The sequence below is a fragment of the Felis catus genome, chromosome F2 (assembly GCF_018350175.1).
Source record: "Felis catus isolate Fca126 chromosome F2, F.catus_Fca126_mat1.0, whole genome shotgun sequence".
NCBI lineage: Eukaryota > Metazoa > Chordata > Mammalia > Carnivora > Felidae > Felis > Felis catus.
The window spans coordinates 66,790,076-66,809,806 of NC_058385.1; the positions used below are offsets into that span (position 1 = coordinate 66,790,076).

At 44.2% G+C, this 19,731-nt stretch overlaps 1 protein-coding gene and 2 long non-coding RNA genes across 7 annotated transcripts in view; 2 read left to right on the forward strand and 1 right to left on the reverse strand.

Annotated features, from left to right (window-relative positions):
• Positions 1 to 2,764, forward strand: part of LOC109496197 — a 74,931-nt gene extending 72,167 nt beyond the window's left edge. Inside the window, exon 3 of the long non-coding RNA XR_006592652.1 lies at positions 1,679 to 2,764. This is a non-coding gene — a long non-coding RNA (uncharacterized LOC109496197). The remainder of the gene's footprint in view (positions 1 to 1,678) is intronic.
• ANXA13 (annexin A13) overlaps positions 1 to 19,731 on the reverse strand; it is a 51,342-nt gene that overhangs the window by 15,923 nt on the left and 15,688 nt on the right. For all 3 annotated transcript variants that reach the window (XM_006943374.4, XM_045050086.1, XM_045050087.1), the window contains 2 exons: positions 11,539 to 11,614; positions 3,598 to 3,692 (listed from right to left, as the gene is read on the reverse strand). In XM_006943374.4, the coding sequence (XP_006943436.1) occupies positions 3,598 to 3,692; positions 11,539 to 11,614 (171 nt within the window). The remainder of the gene's footprint in view (positions 1 to 3,597; positions 3,693 to 11,538; positions 11,615 to 19,731) is intronic.
• The window catches only part of LOC109496196, a 28,235-nt gene continuing 13,323 nt past the window's right edge, over positions 4,820 to 19,731 (forward strand). Inside the window, exons 1-6 of one of the 3 annotated variants that reach the window (XR_006592651.1) lie at positions 4,822 to 8,302; positions 9,470 to 9,650; positions 10,123 to 10,267; positions 11,164 to 11,297; positions 11,553 to 11,635; positions 16,471 to 17,467. This is a non-coding gene — a long non-coding RNA (uncharacterized LOC109496196). Of the gene's footprint in view, positions 8,303 to 9,469; positions 9,651 to 10,122; positions 10,268 to 11,163; positions 11,298 to 11,552; positions 11,636 to 16,470; positions 17,468 to 19,731 lie in introns of those variants that run through there. The other 2 variants (XR_002152107.3, XR_002152106.3) reach the window with 2 other exon arrangements.

Here is a 19,731-nt window from a genome sequence, read left to right on the forward strand (position 1 = left end):
CAGTCGTCACTGTGACTTCCTCTGGGACTGGCAGAGAGGCAGAGAAGATCCCTTGCTCAGGGCTGGAGACCCCAAAGATGAATCACAATAACAAACAGCATTTGCTGGATAGTTTAGGGTTCAGAGAGCCTTCTCGCTGAACTCCAGAATAGCCCTGGCAGGAGAGGGGAGAGGTATTGGCATCATTTCTATTTACTGACCTCAAAAAAATGAAGGACTCCCCCCCAAACACTTGCGCGACTAGAAAGGCCTGAAACATGAGTTGGTTGTCTCTGGGGGATCAGATCATTTGTCATCCAAATTTAAATGGTTCTTGTTTTGTTTTAGAGAGAGAGTGAGTGGAGGAGAGGGGCAGAAGGAGAATCTCAAGCAGGCTCCACGCTCAGCATGGAGCCCAACGTAGGGCTTGATCCCACACCCTGGGATCATGACCTGAGCCAAAATCAAGAGTGAGACGCTCAACTGACTGAGCCACCCAGGCCCCCCTGAGTTGGTTTTGAGAGTGAATGGGGGAAATAATAAACTAGCAGTAATTACAGCGGCATAACACGAATAAACGAGGGCCACCCTGGGCAAACCAGATGTGTAGTCACTTTGGTTAACTTGTTAAATCTGGACAGGGACACACGTGGGAAAGCACTCAGGTAGGGAGAAGAAATGAAATACATTAAGGAAGAAATGAAGTATATGAAATGCCCACTGGCGTCTGTTTTTAGCAAGTGTCCATCTTCAAGGATGTTTTTTGGGAGGTGCGGTCTTATAGGTGAACTGCCTGCTCCTACCTGTGTATCTCTGACATGATGGGTTAGTGACAAAAGGGACAAAAATTGGTGTTCAGTCTAACTAGTGTCACCAATGTCCCAACTTCAGTGAAGGACCTTGAAGAGGGAACCTCGTGTCCAGATGTGGGTCAGACTGGGGACTCACGGAGCAGTTAGCAGCTTAGGAACTCAAATTACATCACGGAGTAGGTGTGGCCACTCAGCAATGTGGCATGATGGCTAATGACACGATCACAGCAGCCGTGTGACCTTGGAAATGTACTTTAACCAATTGTCAGTTTCCTTCTCTGAAAAATGGGGGTCTGATGAGACTCACCTCTTTTTTTTTAATGTTTATTTTTTTTTTGAGAGAGAGAGAGAAAGACAGAGCACGAGCAGGGGAGGGACAAAGAGGGACGGAGACACAGAATCCAAAGCAGGCTCCAGGCTCTGAGCTGTCAGCACAGAGCCCAACTCTGGGCTTCAACTGACAAACCGTGAGATCATGACCTGAGGGGAAGTCCAACGCTCAACCGACTGAGCCACCCAGGCACCCCAATAGACTCAACTCAGGGTTGTTGGGAGAATTAACTGAGACAATCCATGTAAAGCCCAAGTCTGGAACACTTTAAATGTTCAGTAAGTGGGTATTATTATTATTCCACCCTGAAAGGAACTTTCTAAGAGAAGGCTAATCAATTGTTTCTTTTATGAACCTCTGAGCTCTGAGCCTGGGAAAAAAACCCGGAAGATTTTGCCTAATGAGTGGGTTTTGCAGTCTTATGTGGGGGCCGTGGTATCACTGCCTCTGTCTTCAGGCAGCTGCTTCATCTAACGCTACATCCTCTAAAGGCAGGCCTTTGGTCAGTACTCTACAGTGTGGATCCATCCAAAGACTGGAAATGTTTTTTTTTCAGGTCAGATGGGCATTGCGTAGAACTTCGGAGAAGAGAAACCCCAGCTGCCTACTCTTACAAGCCACAAGCATGAAAACAGATCCTTGTGTGTTTACATTCTGTTTGGACACAGAAGCCGGCTCAGGATATCTCAGCTCTAATCCCGGTTTTCCGGCTCACTAGCGGTGTCACCTTGGGATGAGAGTTCTCTTTGGAGCTCGGTTGCCATGGGGACTTTGATTTGTCTGTTTCTAACATCTTTGAGCTTCAGATGTGATTCTAGACCACCTCCTTGGCAGTCTCAACTGTCTGAAACAGCCACGAACTGGAAAGTAAGCAAAGATTGGCACGTGTTGGTATTGCAAAGTTTGGTGCTAGAGCATGCCTACTTTATCTTTAGCAGAGCGCCTAAGTCCTCACCTCGAACTCATTTACTCTGCTTTACACTCAAGTTTAAGAAGGCTGTATCTGACTTTCCATGTCAGTAGGGTGGGGGTACACATAGCACTTGAGAGGCTGCTACAGTTAGGCGTGCCGACAAGCATAAAAGTTCAACGTCATTCAATTCAATTCCATGCAGCTGAGCTAAAGATTCAGCCTTTCATCAATGTCATCAAGGAATGACACTGACAAGCCTGATTCTGAAGAGAGAAGCAGAAAAACTATAAAAGTGCAGCCATGTGGGCCATTTAGTGTAGAAATAAATAGCTCCTCTCGTGGCAATGAGTTCTTCAGGAGTGGACATTGGCCCTGGAGTCAGAAGACTGGGATGGGAGTGTCGGTTCTTTTTCTTACTAAGTGTGTGATTTTGCTTGAGTCATGGAAACAGAGGAGCTCCAGGTTTCTTCTCTATAAAATGGAAACAATCGTACCTAGGATAGCTTCCCTTTACTGATACATTCTGCCGTTAGCCTGTTCGATTCTCTCAGCAACCTGAGAATTACATTTCATTCTGTATGTGAGGACACCAAGCCTAAAGAGATTATTGTCTGCCCAACGTCAAATAAGTAAGAAAACCCATCTCTATATCTATTTATACATGGAGGGATTGAAACTGTAAAGGTTTTATAAACATGTATTAAAATACAGCATGATAATTAATATTCATTTTGCGTGCTGATAATTCTAATGACAGTAAAAAGTGGTTAAATTGTAGGGGCACCTGGGTGGCTCAGTCGGTTAAGCATCCGACTCTTGATTTCAGCTCAGGTCATGATCTCACGGTTCATGAGTTCAAGCCTCCCATCAGGCTCTGTGCTGACAGTGCAGAGCCTGCTTGGGATCTCTCTCTCCCTCTCTTTCTGCCCCTCCCCTGCTCTCTCTCCCTCTCTCTGTGTCTCAAAAAAAAAAAAAAACCTAAAAAAAAAAGAAAAGGTTAAATTGTGTTCATCTTATATTAATAAAGAAAATAGAAAGCCTACTGCATACTTAAATCGATACATAACAACATCAACAACAACAAAACAAATGAAAGAAAAGACACATAAAGAAAAAAGTGGTCATGCTTAACGAAATGGCGGTTTTTTTCAGTGTTCTATAACAATCACTTATGAAGAACATATCATTCTTGAAGACAGATGGATAAATGAAGAATTCTTATATAAAGACCCACCTGTGAAAACTGATTTTCAAGTTATTGGCCTATCTGTAAGTTAGTATGTAGAATTATCAATGGGAAAATGACAGAGGGATTACTAGGAAAAGGAAGTCAGTTTTCAAAAGGAGTTAAAGAATATTGATTATATAGGCTATGAAGTTAACAAGGCAATTTCAGTTTTTCTGAAATCAATTAAAATTGTAAAGAGTAGTTTACTTTTGTTTGCTCTTGAGTTAACTGATTAAAGCTTTAAAGATATTCTCTGCTGCCTTGGGAAGGTAGAGAAAGCAGAGACCTCCAAGGCCAAGGCTGTGTGCCCGTTTTCAGGGACGCTTGGAATCACCTTGCCATACGTTGCCTTGTACTTTTGCTTTATTTGTTGCCTCTCATCCGATGTCCTGCTTGATAAGATTTCAATGATGGCTGCTTCATCAGTTCCTAAAGTGCAGGAGAAAGAGACAAGGCCAAGAGTGAACAAGAAAGAAGATGGAGGTTGATTTTACTCAATTCCAAAGAAGCTGGGGCATTGGTTAGAGGCTTCAGTGGAGCCTAGATGCATCCCTTAGCTTTAATATCTCATGGAGAAGTGTGTTCTTTTCACTCACTTGACAAATATCCATGGAGGCCTCACATGGCATGAAGCACAGTGCTAGACATTGCAGTGGAAAGAGAAACGAGTATGGCCTTAATTTCACTCCCAGTATTCAAGAGAAATGAAAACAATGGCCACACAAAACTTGCACACAAATGTTTGTTGCTTCATAATTCATAATAGCTAAAAGGTTTCTAACAACCTGAATGTCCATCAGTGAACAAACAGATAAACAAATGTGGTATATCCATACAATGGAATATTACTTGGCCAGAAAAATGAATGAAGTCCTGATACATGCTACAGTTTGAATGAACCTTGAAACATTATGCTAAGTGAAAGAATCCAGTCACAGAAGAACACATATATATATTATTCCATTCATATGAAAGTCAAGAATAGGGAAATCTATAAAGATAGAAAGGAGATTAGTGTTTGGGGATGGGCTGGGTAGGGAGGTGACAGCTAAAGAGTAGGAGGTTTCTTTTTTGAGGTGATGAAAATGTTCAAAGTTGACTGCAATGATGATTTTGCATATCTGTGAGTATATTAAAAACCATTGAATTGTACATTTTAAATGGGTGAATTGTATGGGATGTGAATTTACACCTCAATAAAACTGAAAAATCTGAAAAAAAAAAAAAGTATGGTCTGTTCCTTGGCCTCCAGGTACTTAAAGCTGAGTAGAAGAGAATAAAATATAGGCCCACATTGCTACAATATGAAGCCCACCCTTAAACTTGTCAATGTCAAGAGAGAAGTCCAAATTGGGACCATGATGGGTAATTGTCTCTTTAAGCTCCTGACTGTTACATTAAAATTTTTTTATATTTATTTATTTTTGAGAGAGAGAGAGCATGAACAGGGGTGGGGAGAGAGAGGGGGAGAGAGAGAGAGAGAGAGAGAGAGAGAGACAGAGAGAGAATCTGAAGCAGATTCCACGTCATCAGCACAGAGCCCCATGTAAGACTCGAACCCATGAACCACAAGATCATGACCTGAGCCGAAGTCAGACACTCAACCAACTGAGCCACCCAGGTGCTCCCTGACTCTTACATTTTTAGATTACACTCTTTCTAAAAAGTTTTTTCCTCTGATGTTCCAAAAGTACCACATGCTCATTGTAGGCAATTTGATCAGTATCAAAAACTATAATGAATAAGAAATAAGGGGAGAATATCCTTTTTAAGAACATGGAGACAGGATTGGAAAGCTGATCCAGGGATTGCAGGTGTGGGAATGAGAAAGTCTATTTAGCCAGCAAACCCTGAATTAGGTTCTTCAGGCTGGATTCAAGTAATTCTTCTACCCTTATGGACTATATGGCATTGACTGTATATACCATTGACCCTTGAATAATACAAGGATTGGGGTGCCAAGTCTCATTGAAGTACAATATTCATGTATAACTTTTGAGTCCCCCAGAACTTTAGTACTCAAGTAATAGTCTACTATTAACCAGAAGCCTTAGTGATAACATAAAGTCAATTAACACCTCTTTGTATGTTTCGTGTATCATATATTATTATAGTAAACTAGAGAAAAGCAAATGTTACTGAGAAAATCATAAGGAAAATACATTTACAGTACTGTACTGTAAAATTCTGCATATAAGTGGACCTGTGTTGTTCAAGGGTCAAACCTGTTTTGTTCAAAGGTCAACTATATATAGATATCACTGAGTCATTAAACCCATGATTTTGCTGATATTTTGTAAAGGACAGGGGTTGAATGAGTAGATTAACTCAGTAGTGCTCAGGCTGACAAAAATCATGGAAGGTGGTAGCTGAATGATTGGGGTTTGAAAGCCTGCTACAGAATGTAGACCTTTGGCAACAAAGGCACAGGGAGAGTGCCATGTGAGGACGGAGGACTGGAGAGATGCATCCATAAACCAAGGAACTCCTGAGGCCACCAGAAGCAGGGTAGAAGCCTGGAACAGGTCCTTCCTAGTGCCTTCAGGGGGGAGTATAGCCTACTGACTTCTTGACTTGAGGCTCTGGCTTTCCGAACTGGGAGACAATAAATTTCTGCTGTTTTTAGCCACCTGGTATGTGGTACTTCATTATGGCAGCCCTAGGAAACTAATGTACCCATTATCCTCAGCAGTGTCTCAAGACTTCAAGAAGGTCTTCACAGCCAGAGTCTGGAGAATCCTGCATTGGCCTTTTCCCAGCCCTACTCCTAATGGCCGCTCCCTGTGACTAACTAGCATGTGCTCGGTCATTTTTGATTGGAACTGACTTAGTTGAACTTGCGTGATCGCTCCTACCCAGCTGAGAGCTCAGAATCCCCAAGAAACAAGAGATGGTAGATGCATTTCATAGAAGAGTTGGGAGGAAGAAAAATCTGGGTCATGGGTGTGGGGAAACTGTGGAAGGGGGACATAACTACAGACAGAGGGACGGGAACAAAGAGACTCCCCTTATTTCTTTGCTGGTGAAGGCTTGAGGTGTTCTACCCCTGCCTCGACCCTGGTATCAGTCCTCAAGGCAGTATTTGGGGAGACAGGGATAAGAGAGCTGTGTGCTTGTCCTGGCACAGCCATGAACTTTGTGTCCTCAGACTATTCATTTAGTCTCAGGGATTAGTTCCACCTTTATAATTCTGGGAAGACCTAGCTGTTTGATTCCAAATGGAGAAATAGAAAATTCTAGGATGAGCTCACCTATAAGAACAGCAGCGATTAATTGCCTGCCTCGTTCTGGTTCATTTCCAGCACTGTTATTTATGTTGTTCCTCTTAATTTTTTCCTGCTGTTTCAGCTTTACAAGGGGTATCCAATTACTTCCTCTGTGACATTTTTTTTTTTTTAACTTTTGAGTGCCAGAAATCTCACCTCAGAAGGGGTTTCTTTTTCTGGTAAAAATCTCTTGAATCGGTCCCTTTCTTTCTGTGAGGGCTGCTCCTGCCCAGGTCCAGGGCCTCTGCATCTCAGGTCTAGATTCTTAGAGGTGTCATCCCTAAAAGGAGCCTTCCTGCTTCCCAGATGGCTCATTCGCTATATTGTGCCAGCCAGAATCTGGGGCTCATCCCTGGCTCGCTCTTTCCCCCCACCCCACTCCAATTAGTTACCACTAAGACCTCACTATTCTACTTCCTTGATATCTCTCAGATCCACCCTTTTCTCTCCACCCTCACCTCTGTCACATTGCTCAGCAGAACTACTGATATCCAAATGGGGTTCCTGCATTATACACACCTTTCCAGACGGCATGCACTGTCCCTAGAATGTGCTTGCTTATGGGCAGCTCACCTGTATCAAAGCTTGTAATAAAGGGCCCTACAAATCCAGAATAGAGTCTCAACTCTTCAGTGGGGCGTATGAGGCCTTTTAGAGTAGCTCCTACTTGCCTCTCAAAGTCATGTCCCTCCCACTCATGCTCTTTTGGGTTCTCCATAAAGCACGTGCAGCTCCTAGAACAGGCAACACTTTTCTTTCTCACCTCTGGCTCTTCCTTCTACCTGGAACACCTTTATCTTTGATCCTCACCTTCACTCCATTCCTCGTTCAGGACTCAACTCACTGGACTTTTCTGGAACGGAGAAGTCACTCCACCTTCTATGTCCCTCACATGGTCTGTTCTCCGTCCCATTTCTGCCATGCCACACTGCAAGTCCCATGGGACAGAGAGGGGATTTGCTCACTGCTGTATCCACATAGAAGCCTCTCAAAATTCATCAGATGACTTGTTGAATGAATGGATATTTAAATTCATGCATATAAATGTGAATGATTGAATGAGTGGAGACGTTTGCATAGCATCATGATGGAACCTTGTCTCTGCATTCGTGTAAGCTGCGCTTGCTGCTCGGACCAATAGGAAATCTACTCTGATGCCAGAGTCAACCCATAGCAGGATAATTCAGGAAAATTGAATTAAAATTTTAAAAATAATGGTTTTTAGATTTTCCTTCCTGGAATGCATTAGAAAGTGAGACCGGAGACCAAGGCCGTCCTGGGATGGCTTAGCGTCACCCTGGAGGTTGGGGGGAGAGCCTGGAAATGACTAGATTTCCCTCAAGCTCTTTGAATCTGGTCTCAGGTTTATGCTGGGAGCCTTTCCCACTACTCGACCAAGAAGTGATTTACTGAACAATGACCTCATTTTACATTTCACAATATGTGTGTCATATAAGCAGTCTGTGCTGCTGAACGGTTTCCTGTAAACATTTACAATGGTTTGAGGCACTGGGGCCAGTCCCCAGTAGTTCTGGGAAAGACTTTTTAGAAAACAAGAAGGAACCTCTGCCCCAACTGTACATTGGACACTGCAGAGTAATTATACAGTAGAGGTCAGGCCCAGGGTGATAATTAGCCTTGGGGGTGCCAGAGGGCCTCCTCGCTTTTGCTCTCCCAGCAATTTTCTGGGAGGAGACAGAGCTGAGTTTCAGCAGGATGGAGGCCGCTGGGTGTGAAATGCCCTCCGCTTCACACCGGGGGCCCATGTGCCACGTGAGTGATCTGAGTGGTGTGCGGGCGGCGGTGGGGTCTCCGCTTTCCCCACAGGCCCCTCATGCCAGCCCCAGGGGCCTGGCTGAGCTGCGGAGGGGGGCGGGCTGTGGGCTTCCCAGTCCCTCAGTGTCTCCTTTGAAAATGGGAGTGCAGGGAAGGCAGGGGAAGCAACGAGTGGGGGAGGATCTTGCATGACAGGGAGGGTACTTGTCTACTGTGTTAGTTTCCTGAGGCTCCTATAATAATTACCGCAAACCCTGTGACTTAAAACAGCAATATATTCCCTCACAATTCGGAGGCCAAACGTGTGAAATCATGTCGGCCACACTCCCACCAGAGGCTCCGGGGTCAAATCTGTGCCTTGCCTGTTCTAACATCCGGAGGCTGCAGACAGTCCTTTGCTCGGCATCTGGAACATCGCTCCACTCTCTGCTTCTGCTTCACGCGGCCTCTTCCTGAGTGTTTGCTTCTGCCTCTCTTGCTCTCTCTCCTTTTAAAATTTTTATTTATTTATTTAAGTAATCTCTGTACCCTGTGTGGGGCTTGAACTCAGAACCCCGAGATCAAGAGTCTCGGGCTCCACTGACTGAGCCAGCCAGGGGCCCCTCTCCTGTCTCCTTTAAGGACATTAGTCAATGGATTTAGGGTCCACCCAGGTAATCCAGCTTCATCCTTTCTCAAGTCCTTAACTTAATTACATCTGCCAAGATCCTTTTCTCAGTTAAGGTCACATTCACAGGTTCTGGGTGGATATATCTTTGGGGGGGAGCACCATTCACACTGGTACACTCTCAGTAATAAAGAGCAAAGGCCACTCTGGGGGTGGGGGTGCTCTTTGCTGCCCATACTGATCTAATTGGCTTTGTGGGGATTTTGGATCTGAGCTTATCCTTTAAAAGGAGATTAGCATGTAATGAGGGCCAGAGTCGTGCTGAGACTGTGCTGCCTTCTGCCTCAGCACCTGTCTGCAAGGAGGCATTATTAGCCCATTCTGCAGTTGAAATGGGGCACCAGTAGGTAGCAGAGCAGGGGCTCAAACCCAGGTCCGAAGTTCATTCCCATGCCTGGTGAGGGGAAAGGGAACTGGGCTCAGGGTTACCAGATCCCAGTTCTAGGTCTGGTTCCACTCTGGTGTGGCTTGAGAAGCATTAACCTCTGTGCTCTCAGATGGACTAGACCTTGCTCCCAAAGCATGGTCTCAGGATCTACAGCATCAGCATCACCTGGGAGCTTACTGGAAATGTAGGATCTCAGAAACTACTCGGAGCTACCAGTCGGAATCTGCGTGTTAACATCCTGGCGACTCAAAAGCACGTTACATTTTAGGAAGTCATGAACTAGAACTAAGGTAATCTTCTTCATGGCAACTTTTCCTTCAGAGAGACTGTTTCTGTGTTTCGTTGAGGGAGAATGACAAGCATCCTTTTACATTTCAGAAAGGATAATGGGTGTTGGGTCCATACGCTGTCAGGTTTAAGGCATTCTCTTCAGAGAATAACCTCTGAGCTTCAGCATTCTCTCTGTTAAGTTGTTATAATACAACTTTATAGGGTTGTTGAAAGGGTTACACGAGGTGATGTGTATGCAGTGCCCAGCTTAGCACTTGGCACATAGAGGGTGCTCTACAGCAATAATCAGCACAACAGTGGTCCCACCTTCAAGCCACATCCAAAAGGGAGAAGAAAACACTGGGTGGCTTGGGCACTCAGTAGGTACTCTGTGTTGAATGCATTGAGTGGCTGAAAGCACAGGGATGTATCATTAACTGCAGCTGAGTTATTCCCACACCCACTTTGCTCCTGTCTCCAACCCACATCCAGGTGTCAGGACCTCACTTGAGAGGCAGCAGGGAAGCACCTGTGAGGCTGGCTCAGCCCCTCAGCAAAACTCAGAACTATAAACATCCTGCCACTTCCAGGCAAACATGGCTCCCGGCAGCTGTTGTCCAAATACAACATGAGCCAGGTCAGGATATGAGCAAGAAGCAGCTTCTCTCTGCTGAGCTTTTCTCTGATGCCCCCCCAAACCAAGCAAGCTAGTTGTCACCCTTCATTTCCAGCTCCCTCTCCCTCTGATTTATTCCAAAACACTTACTATATAGAAATCCCTTTTACCACTCTCCTACAGGGTCTTCTCCAGCCCCAGCTCCCTTGGGACTTCTCCAACATTTCTTGGGCAAGACAGACTATTCTATATTCAGACAGTTCCTTATGTTGAAGCGAAATATGTCTTCTTAGAACTTAGTTCTTTCTGTGGAGTCTCAAAGAATTTATGGTCATATTTGTTCTACCACAAGTACCCATTCCTAGGAAAGTAAATCTTCACTGATTTACTTCTAAGTAAAAATCTAGCGCTTGTTTTTGCAAAACAATATGCCAAGTGAAAGAAGCCAGACACAAAAGGTCACATACTGCATGATTCCCTTTAGATGAAATGTCCAGAATAGGCAAATCCATAGAGACAGAAAGTAGATTATGATTGCCTGGGCCTGAAGGGAGGGGGGAGTGGGGAGTGGATGCTAATAGAAATAGGGTTTCGTTTGGGGGCAGTGAAAATGTTCTGGAATTAATAATGATTGTTATCGATCCTGTGAATATACTAAAAGCCCAGATTTCTGGGACTAGGAAATTTTTCATCAGTGATCTCCTTGGGTCTCAGAGCCTCTCTTCATGGTCTTATTCCTAGATGCTCTTCCCTTCATCTTGCCTTGTTACTGGGGTTACCTTATTCCTGATCTCTTTCTCAGTCTCCTATTCTTGGCTATGCACTTACCTGAGGCATTGATGTAAATAGTTTCCCTGGCCTTGACCCTTGATTCTTGACCTCGGCCACTGTTTTATGTTTACTCGATCTACTTCTAGATGCCATTCCAGATCCCTAATCCAGCTTTCATCAGACCTAATTCCCTACCACCTCTCATGAGAGGGACCAGAGAGACTTGGATGACATTAGGATTGCATAACTACACTTCTCATGAAGTTTCTTCCACCTTAAGGTCAGATGCAATGTCATAGTATCCAGTTTTTAACTATCCTATTGGACCTTGAAAAGCATTAGGATCTGATTATAGTTTGGGTATCTTTTACAAAGAGAACCCTAGAGGTAATTAACTTGGGTTAGTTCGGAATGTACAAGATCAGTGGGAGGTCATCTTCCTAAGATCATGGGAAAGTTGGACAAGAGATCAAATATAATCAACTTCAAAAGTAAATTTAAAAACAAAATAGATTCCATACCCATTCCTTTGCAGGCTTCGTTCAGCATTTTGGCATCCTGATCCACATCAAAACCTTGATGACTTCTTGCTTTGGCCTGGAGAAAATAATTGAAAAGGTGAGTGGACAATATGGGCATTCTTGAATTATCTCTGGCTGATGTTGGCAGCTATTTAGAAGATGAAGAAGTCATCCAAATGAGGGACCATCTGCCACTTTATACATAGGTACATGCGGAAATCAGCTTGGGAAACTCTGGCCCCAGAGAGACGACTGGTACTCCTTGGAGCCAGCTGGCCTTGGATGACCACTGAGAATGGGCCTCTCTGTTCATAAGGACAATCAGCCTGGCCATCTCTGGGTTGAGCCATTTTGACATCAAGCCTACCTTTGTGTGACTGCCTCTGAAACAGAGAATAATACAGTGGGCCAATGTCCTGGAATGCTGGTTCTACCCTCTTGTCATGAGACACAAGTGTGTCTAGGGAGTAAGTGTTGCCAGGCAGAAGCTGAGGGTTCTAAGATTTTATGACAGATCCATCCATTTGGTGACCTGGGCTAAAGCTTTGCCATCCACACAACGAGAGACATAACATTTAGTTTGCCAGAGACACCTACCGACCAGAAATAGCAGAGTTACTGGTTTTTACTGTTCCTCGGGGAGAGAAAGTTCTGTTCGTATACTAAGTTAGGGTTTCTCCTTTTACTTCAGTCATTGGTATAATAGATGCACTAATTTGTCCACAGTTACCTAAGTCTATGTTATTATTATCTGCTTACAATTTTTCTTTCAGCTGACTTAGCTGGGTTTTACTTAAAGTTATTTTTAAAAGGAAATTTTCTATTAGGACTAAAATGGAAAAACAATATTGGTTGCCTAAACAAAAGCAACATAAAAATAAATGCATCACTATTAAAAATTTAAAGATGTGAGGTTAATTGCAGTGACACAACTATTAGCTTTGAACCTACCCTGTGTTTTTGCAATTCTTTGCCTTTCCTCACAGAGATTATCTTTGATGACACGTGTCACTTATTTCCCACCCTTCAATGAAGGAGTGATCATGCTGCTGTCTACACCACCTACCCAATTCCCCTCTCCCGCCTTTCGTTTTCCTTGGCCCCCATTGGGAAGGCATAATAAACCACATAAAGCACAGTAGACATATTGCACTTATGCACAATGTCTGGCATTGCTATTCCTTTGGTGGGGGGCTTCCCTTTCCCCCATTTTATGTGTTTTCATGGGGGCTGTCAGTCATGAAGCTTGAGCCTCCTTGTCCCGCCCTTGGGTGGGCACAAACCCTGCCACTCTGGCAACTGTGACTGGTTCAGGAGTAGGAGTATAATCCAAGCAGTATCAGAGTCTTTTCTTTGGTTGATATTGAGATAGAGAAAGAGATGTCTTCTGACTGGGCTTGTTCAGCTGAAAGAGTGAGTCTAGGCCTGCTGGTTGCCATTTTATTCTCTGATGAAGGGACATGCGTTCAGAGTGAAGCAAGGCAGAGACAAAAAGAGTGGAAATATGGAGAGAGAAAGAGAGACTGAATACCACTGTATAAATCCTCGGACGCAGCAATGCCTGTTTCCTAGCTCTTCCCATTTTCATTAATAAACTACGACTTTCTCGAAGTTAGTAAGTTGGGTTTCTGCCCTTGCAACCAAAAGTGTTTTGAGTAATATCCACAGAATAGAGGAGGGCTGACTTCTCGGCCTTTCTTAATAGAGATTCATGTAATCCTAGAGCCAAAGGGATCTTCTAGGGCCGCCAGTCATCTCTCTGCCTTATGGGATCCCTCCATTACACAGCCCATCTTGAAGTATCTCTTTCTGAAGCATGCTGGGAAGGGGACTTACATCTCTTGAGCACCTGCCACATGCCAGACAATTTCTTCATTTACAGACCTTTCTTCATTATTAACCCAGAAGAGTAGCCATTAGGAGTCTAAACTTACAGAGAAGGACATCAGGCAGGTTAAGTAAGGCAGGTGTCTGAACACTTGCGGATATAGGCAAGCCCAGCGTGGTTTGCCTCCTAAAGCCCATGCTCTCAGTCCCATGCACCATCCTGCCTCGTGCTCTAAGTAGGATGGGGGCCTTTATGTTCAGCATTTTTTTCTTTCCAGATCTCTTGTGTGGTGTGAGAAAGCTATCTGGTGCCGCTGAAGGCTTGCTGGCAGGACCATCGACAGAATTTTCAGGGCTCAATGCAAAATAAAAATGTAGGGGCCTTGTTCCAAATGGATGTAGAACTTCAAGATGGTGACATCAGAGCGTTAAAGCAAGCTCGAGGCCTTTCTGAGTGCTGGGTCTGTGCACCTGCACAGGCTGACACTATGGAGCCCGTCCTGCCTGTTGATCAAGTTCTCTGAGTGTGGGAGAGTGGCAAATGGCAATCTCAGACGAGTGAATGGTGTCTTTGCTTTTCATTAGAAGGATTTTGTGGAAGGTTCGGGGAGTGAGGTGCCATTGGACCAGAGCAGCACACGTCTCCTCTTAATAAGCTGTTCATAAACCGTTCTGATGTCATTTGAGCCTCATCAGGGCAAAGAATCTGGTGGGACACTTATATTTGCCCCACCTCACGTAAATTGAAACAGAGGCACAGGGCTCTGTGAATAGCTAGGGAGGTTGTGCCCTGGCTGAGGGGCAGGGGGGCTGGAGTCCAGCTGGGATTACATTTGCTAAGCCAGCAGGGCTGCTTCTCTCTCAGAGAGACACATTTTTCCCTCAGTTGCACAGAGATGCAGCCAGGACTTGCAGAAGCCCTGTGGAGACTTGCTTAAGATCCCCTGGCCAGGTGATGGCTGCGGGGGAGCCAGGGGTAGACTCGTTCTGTCAAGTATGAAGAGACACTTCCATCCTTCGTCCCCTTACTATTTTAGTGAGGTGGGTCCTTGATACAAAAATAGAGTTAAAGGAGCCAAAAATAAAGGGGGGGGGGACCTTCTGAACATATCTAGTTTATCCAAGGCCAAAAGATGAAGTGTCATTTAGTCCCCAAATAACAGTGATATCGGGGGGGGTGGGGGTGGGGAGGGCAGTGGGAGAATGTTGAACTACACGTTAGGAGCAAAGATGACGTGGAGACAACTTTTTCTTTTTTGCTTAACTGAACATGCAGCATTGAGCTAGTGAGACCATCTTTAAAAAATTCAGTGTGCAAGTCTGCATCCGACACACTTCAATCTGCCATCAAGGCAGGTGGAAGTTAGGAGTTCCCAGGTTCCTTCTAAGGACCACTCTTAGCCATGTTGGTTATCTTTCCTAATCCAAAGAGTCTTGTTCCTCATAACAGCAGGCTATTTGATGTCAGAATAAAGAGATCACATGATGGGACTTATTTAAAGGCAGGGAGGGAGGCGAGAAAATAGGCTGTTAGGAATTTCCCCCTCTACGTGGCTGGGACTGCCTCCACAAAGGACATATTATTCATCAGTGCCACCCAGTGTTGATGCAAGGGGTGTCCTTGGCTTGTTCTAATGAGCTGGGTAACCATCTTCTCTGGAATGTATACGGAGCGGACATTCCACCGTTCATTGTTCATTGTTAGCGATCCAGGCAGCTGACTTTGGGACCTCAGGCCCATTTGCCCATCAGATTTCAGTTTTGAAACCTGAGGCCATGGAGCAGAACTTCCACATAAAGCAGGTCTGCAGGAATATGAGTCAGGCACAAAGTGGGGGTACAGGGGACTCCAGTATGAGGACAGATAGGACTGTGATGATTTGAGCAAATACACAATGTTCCACTTGCTTTCAACTTTAAGCAAAATAGAGGCAGAACAACATTCCTTTTTTGTTTTCTTTTGATTTGTTGTTTAACAGCATTTACACTGACACTCAAGGGACACATTAAAAAGACAAGATGTCAGATGTTAATAAAAATGATTATAGAAGTCTGGGCTTTGAGCCCACATGAATCCAAGTTTGAATGTGGTTCTATCCCTTAGCAGCCATGTGAACTTGAGCCAATAACCTCTAAGTGATCATTTCCTCACCTGTGAAATGGGGGCAATGTCTGCCTTGTAAGATTTGAGGCTTATGCGAGATAACATTTCAAAGGCCAGATAGATAAGGAGCCACAGAACTGCTAATTTTTCCCTCTGCTTCTTTGGGCCACCTCTTGTTTTTTTTTTGCCTTACAGTGAGGTTAGGTTTTCAATTCTGCATATTTCCACTTGACAAGTTTGAAAGATTTACATCTATCTATCTATCTATCTATCTATCTATCTATCTATCTATCTATATCTGAGAGATGTCTTCCAAACTTGAAATTGTAAGATGTAAATCTATCTCCAGTGCTCCAAACTGTATTTGAATCCCAGAATAATTGCTATTACTCATGTGACCTTCGGCAAGTTTGGGAGCCCCTCTGTGCTGTGGTTTTGTCATGGCAAAATGTAGCCAACAATAGCGTCCACTCATAGGTCTCTTACGAGAATTTAAATGAAGTCATTCATACCAAACATCTAAGTGAAGCCTAGCAGAGAGCATGTGCTTAAAAAAATGTAAAGGATTAATAATGGAAGGCAGATCAGCAAAGAACCTTCTAGAATATTTGAAACCGTCTCCTGCTCACAGGGTTTCTACCTTCTAAATGGCACTCTAAGGATCGGTTTTTCATTGATCACCTGCAGTTTGGATCTAAAGCTCCAGACACATATTTCACACCAGGCAGTGAAGTGGTTCACGATTCAGGCTGCACGGAGTCAAGTGACGTGGGATGACACCCAACACCACATTTTGTTAACTGCCTCATTTGATTAGTGTGATAATTGGCACCTCATGGAGTGTGAGGATCTCACTGAGATACAGCCCGGGTGGGTCACTTGCCAACGTACCAGTCAGGCTCACAATGGGAGCGAATACCACGAACTCACAAGAGGCACCGCCTGGTACAAAATGAGCTGGGAACTTTCAGTCTTGTTTTTGCTTCCTTCCTTCCTTCCAGCATGTCTACACGTCACTTCTCTGTGTCTCCATGTTCCTGCATCTTAAACAAGGAAACGAATGATCCATTTTTCTGGAAGGAGGAGTTATACAAAATGAACTGAGATGCTATGAGCCTGGATGCAGAATGAATGCCGAAAACACCCACTCTGTGAAATGACTCAGAGACAGGCCAACTTCAGCACGTCGAGTGCCTAGGAGGGAGGTTGGCTGTTGTACCAATTCAGATACTACATCCCCTACCCTGCCCCACCAGCCACAAGGGCCCGAGTGGTGACACAGACAGCTGACCAAAGGCTTCTCTCCTGGTCCAGGTCAAGGAAAGCTTAACTCTTGGGATCAAAGGGAACATTTTAAGAAAATCTTCCTCCAGCTTGCAGCAAACTCTGGAGATGGAGTTTGTGAAAATTTAGCTGAGGGATATGATTGGCAGACTGTTGCTATGTATTATGTGGTAACCAGGATGTTCCAGGACCCAGCCTTAAGTGCACTCCTATTTAAGGCCACTCCCACTCATCAGTCCTGGTGACCTGATGTATTTGGAGAGCATCAAGACTGGGAAATAAGGATATACTTCTCACGAGAGACATGGGAATTAATTAAAAAGCAATACGCCACAGGCAAATTAGAATCTCCTCTGAATGGTTCCTCTTCTCTGCCCGCTTCCTTCTTCTTTCCTCCTCTTTTTTTCCTCCCTCCCCTTCCTTCAACAGACAAGTAGTGAGGGTCTGCTGTGGGGCCAGCACTGCCCTGGTGAGGGGGACTTGATCAATGAAGCGCAGGTCTTGTCCCCAGGGAAGTAAACATGCAAGAAGATCAATGACAATTCCGTTTATAATGGGGCATGGATGTTGGGTGCAAATCGCTGAGAGGAAGAAGGGGAATTTTTAGGGAGAAGTTGACATCTGTGCTCGTTCATGAAATATGAGTTAGGCAAGCATAATACATACGTATGTACATACACACATATATACGTACATACATACATATGTACACAAATAAGGAGGGGTGACCTGCCACTGAACTACTGCAGAACGGACATGATTGATCTAAACAATACACAACGATGTAATGTGGACTTGGGAGTGGGACCTACAGCGTTCAGTTATGCTTTGCTCCTTACTGGTTGTACGACCCCCGCCCCAGGCAAGCTGACCCATCTCTCTGAGCCTTTGTTGTCTCAGGTTTAAAGTCGAGGTGCACCTGTGCATGGGCAGCGTGAGGTTTGGATGCAGTCGTGTTGGGGATGTAGTGCCAGGTTACAGTGAGCACTTGGTTGGTGGCACGTAGGAGGTGCTCAGTGACATAAGGATGTAGGGGTCATTTGTAAGCCCTGAAGTATTATCAAAATGTAACGGGAGTGGCATTTTGTTTGCTCTTTCCAGTGCAGTTCCCCAGAAGCCCTGGCTTGCTGCAATTTGCTCGGTAAATATTTGAAAGTGGTTGCTTGGTATCCAGGCTCTGAGACAGGAGGACTCTCAGGAAGCGCTGGGGAGCAGAGGGCTCATTGTTACACTGATCTCAATGGTGTTGCTTCTGGAGCCAACATGAAATCAGGAGGAGGCTGAGGAGATTAAAAATGAGAGCCAGGATTAGAACCAGGTGGTGGCCTGGGCATTTTAAACAGGAGCAAGGTGGAGGCAGGCAAGGGTTGTGCCCGGGAGAGCCTCAGACATGCCTGAATTCTCCCCAACATAAGCAGTGACCGTTGCCCCTGCTAGTTAATGGTACCTTGAGCCAGTGCTGGTGATTTGGGCTAAATCTGCATAGATTTTAGTCGTTAGAGAGTTAGGGAAACTGAGGTCCAGTTCGGGAAAGAGACTTCTTCGTGGTCACGTTGGTATCCATCCCCGCAAAGATGTCTACCCTTGAACCTGGCATGATGCTATTTTTCTCTCCTTACCCTTTCTAAGCGTCTCTTTTCCATCTGAAAGATAACAAGGTCTTGGGGGTTGTTACAAGGATATGCATCAAACATACTTGGCAGGAAGCTGGGCACATGGTGAGTGTTCAGTGTTATTTTTATTACTTCCTTCCATCTTGACCTGATTCCTATGGAGTGTTGAATGAGCCCCTGACATGTTGCTTTGTGTGGCACCTTTAAAATAACTGATTACATAATTTTGTCCTAAATCAGAAACCATTTTGTACTTAACAGATAAGTAGTAAGCTGGGCCAAGCGTTGAAGAGAAATTTAAGGGATTAACACTTAAAATTGAGAATGACAGCAAAATACAAAGCACTTACTATGTGCCAGGCACTGGCCCAAACAACTTAATCCTCACAAAAACCCTATGAGGTAAGTATTATTACCTCCTATTTTGCAGTTGAGAAAAACAAGAAACAGAAAGGTTAATAAGTTATCTGAATCACACAGTTACTAACTGATGGAATTCAAACCTACACAATCTGGATCCAGAAATTCCACCATTGGCTTCTCATTAACTAATTTTTTTGTCTCTTTCAAAATTATTATTTTTAAATTTAATGGTAGAAAATCTCAGTCCAACCCTCAGAATGCTAGTATTTTATAGATACACCAGCTAAGACCTGTGATTTGTCCACTGATCAGGGAAGCCAAGGACCCCTTGCATAGCTGTGGGATCAGGAAATGTTCTTGATGAGACAATAGGAAGTGAAGGGGAAAATGAAGGCCAGCTACCACTATTTGCAAGGCAAAATGGATAGCCTCTCCCTGTGAGCAGAGCATATGTGCAGGAAAGGCACTGTTGTCAAATTCCGCTCCCAGTATCTTTTTGAGTCAAATGGAATCATGTGTTCTGCTTTTCATCTGTGAACTAAGACTAATACCTATGTAGCAAAATCTTGGGAAGATGAAATAAGACAATGTGATTCACTACAGCATTATTCACAATAGCCAATACAGGGAAATAACCTAAGTGTCCATCAACAGATGAATGGATAAAGAAGACGTGGTGCACACACACACACACACACACACACACTTACACTTACACACAAAATGAATATCAAGCCAACTTACAGAAACAGAGACTAGAATGGGGGTGGGGGAGAGGGGAGATGTTGATCAAAGTGTACAAATTTCCAGTTATAAAATGAATACATTCTGGGAGCCTAATGTACAGCATAGTGATTATAGTAATAATACTGTACTATATACTTGAAAATTACTAAGAGAGTAGATCTTAAATGTTCTTACCACAAAAAGAAATGGTAGTTATGCATAATGCAGGTGTTAGCTAAGGTTATAGTGGTAATCATTTTGCAATATATAAGTGTC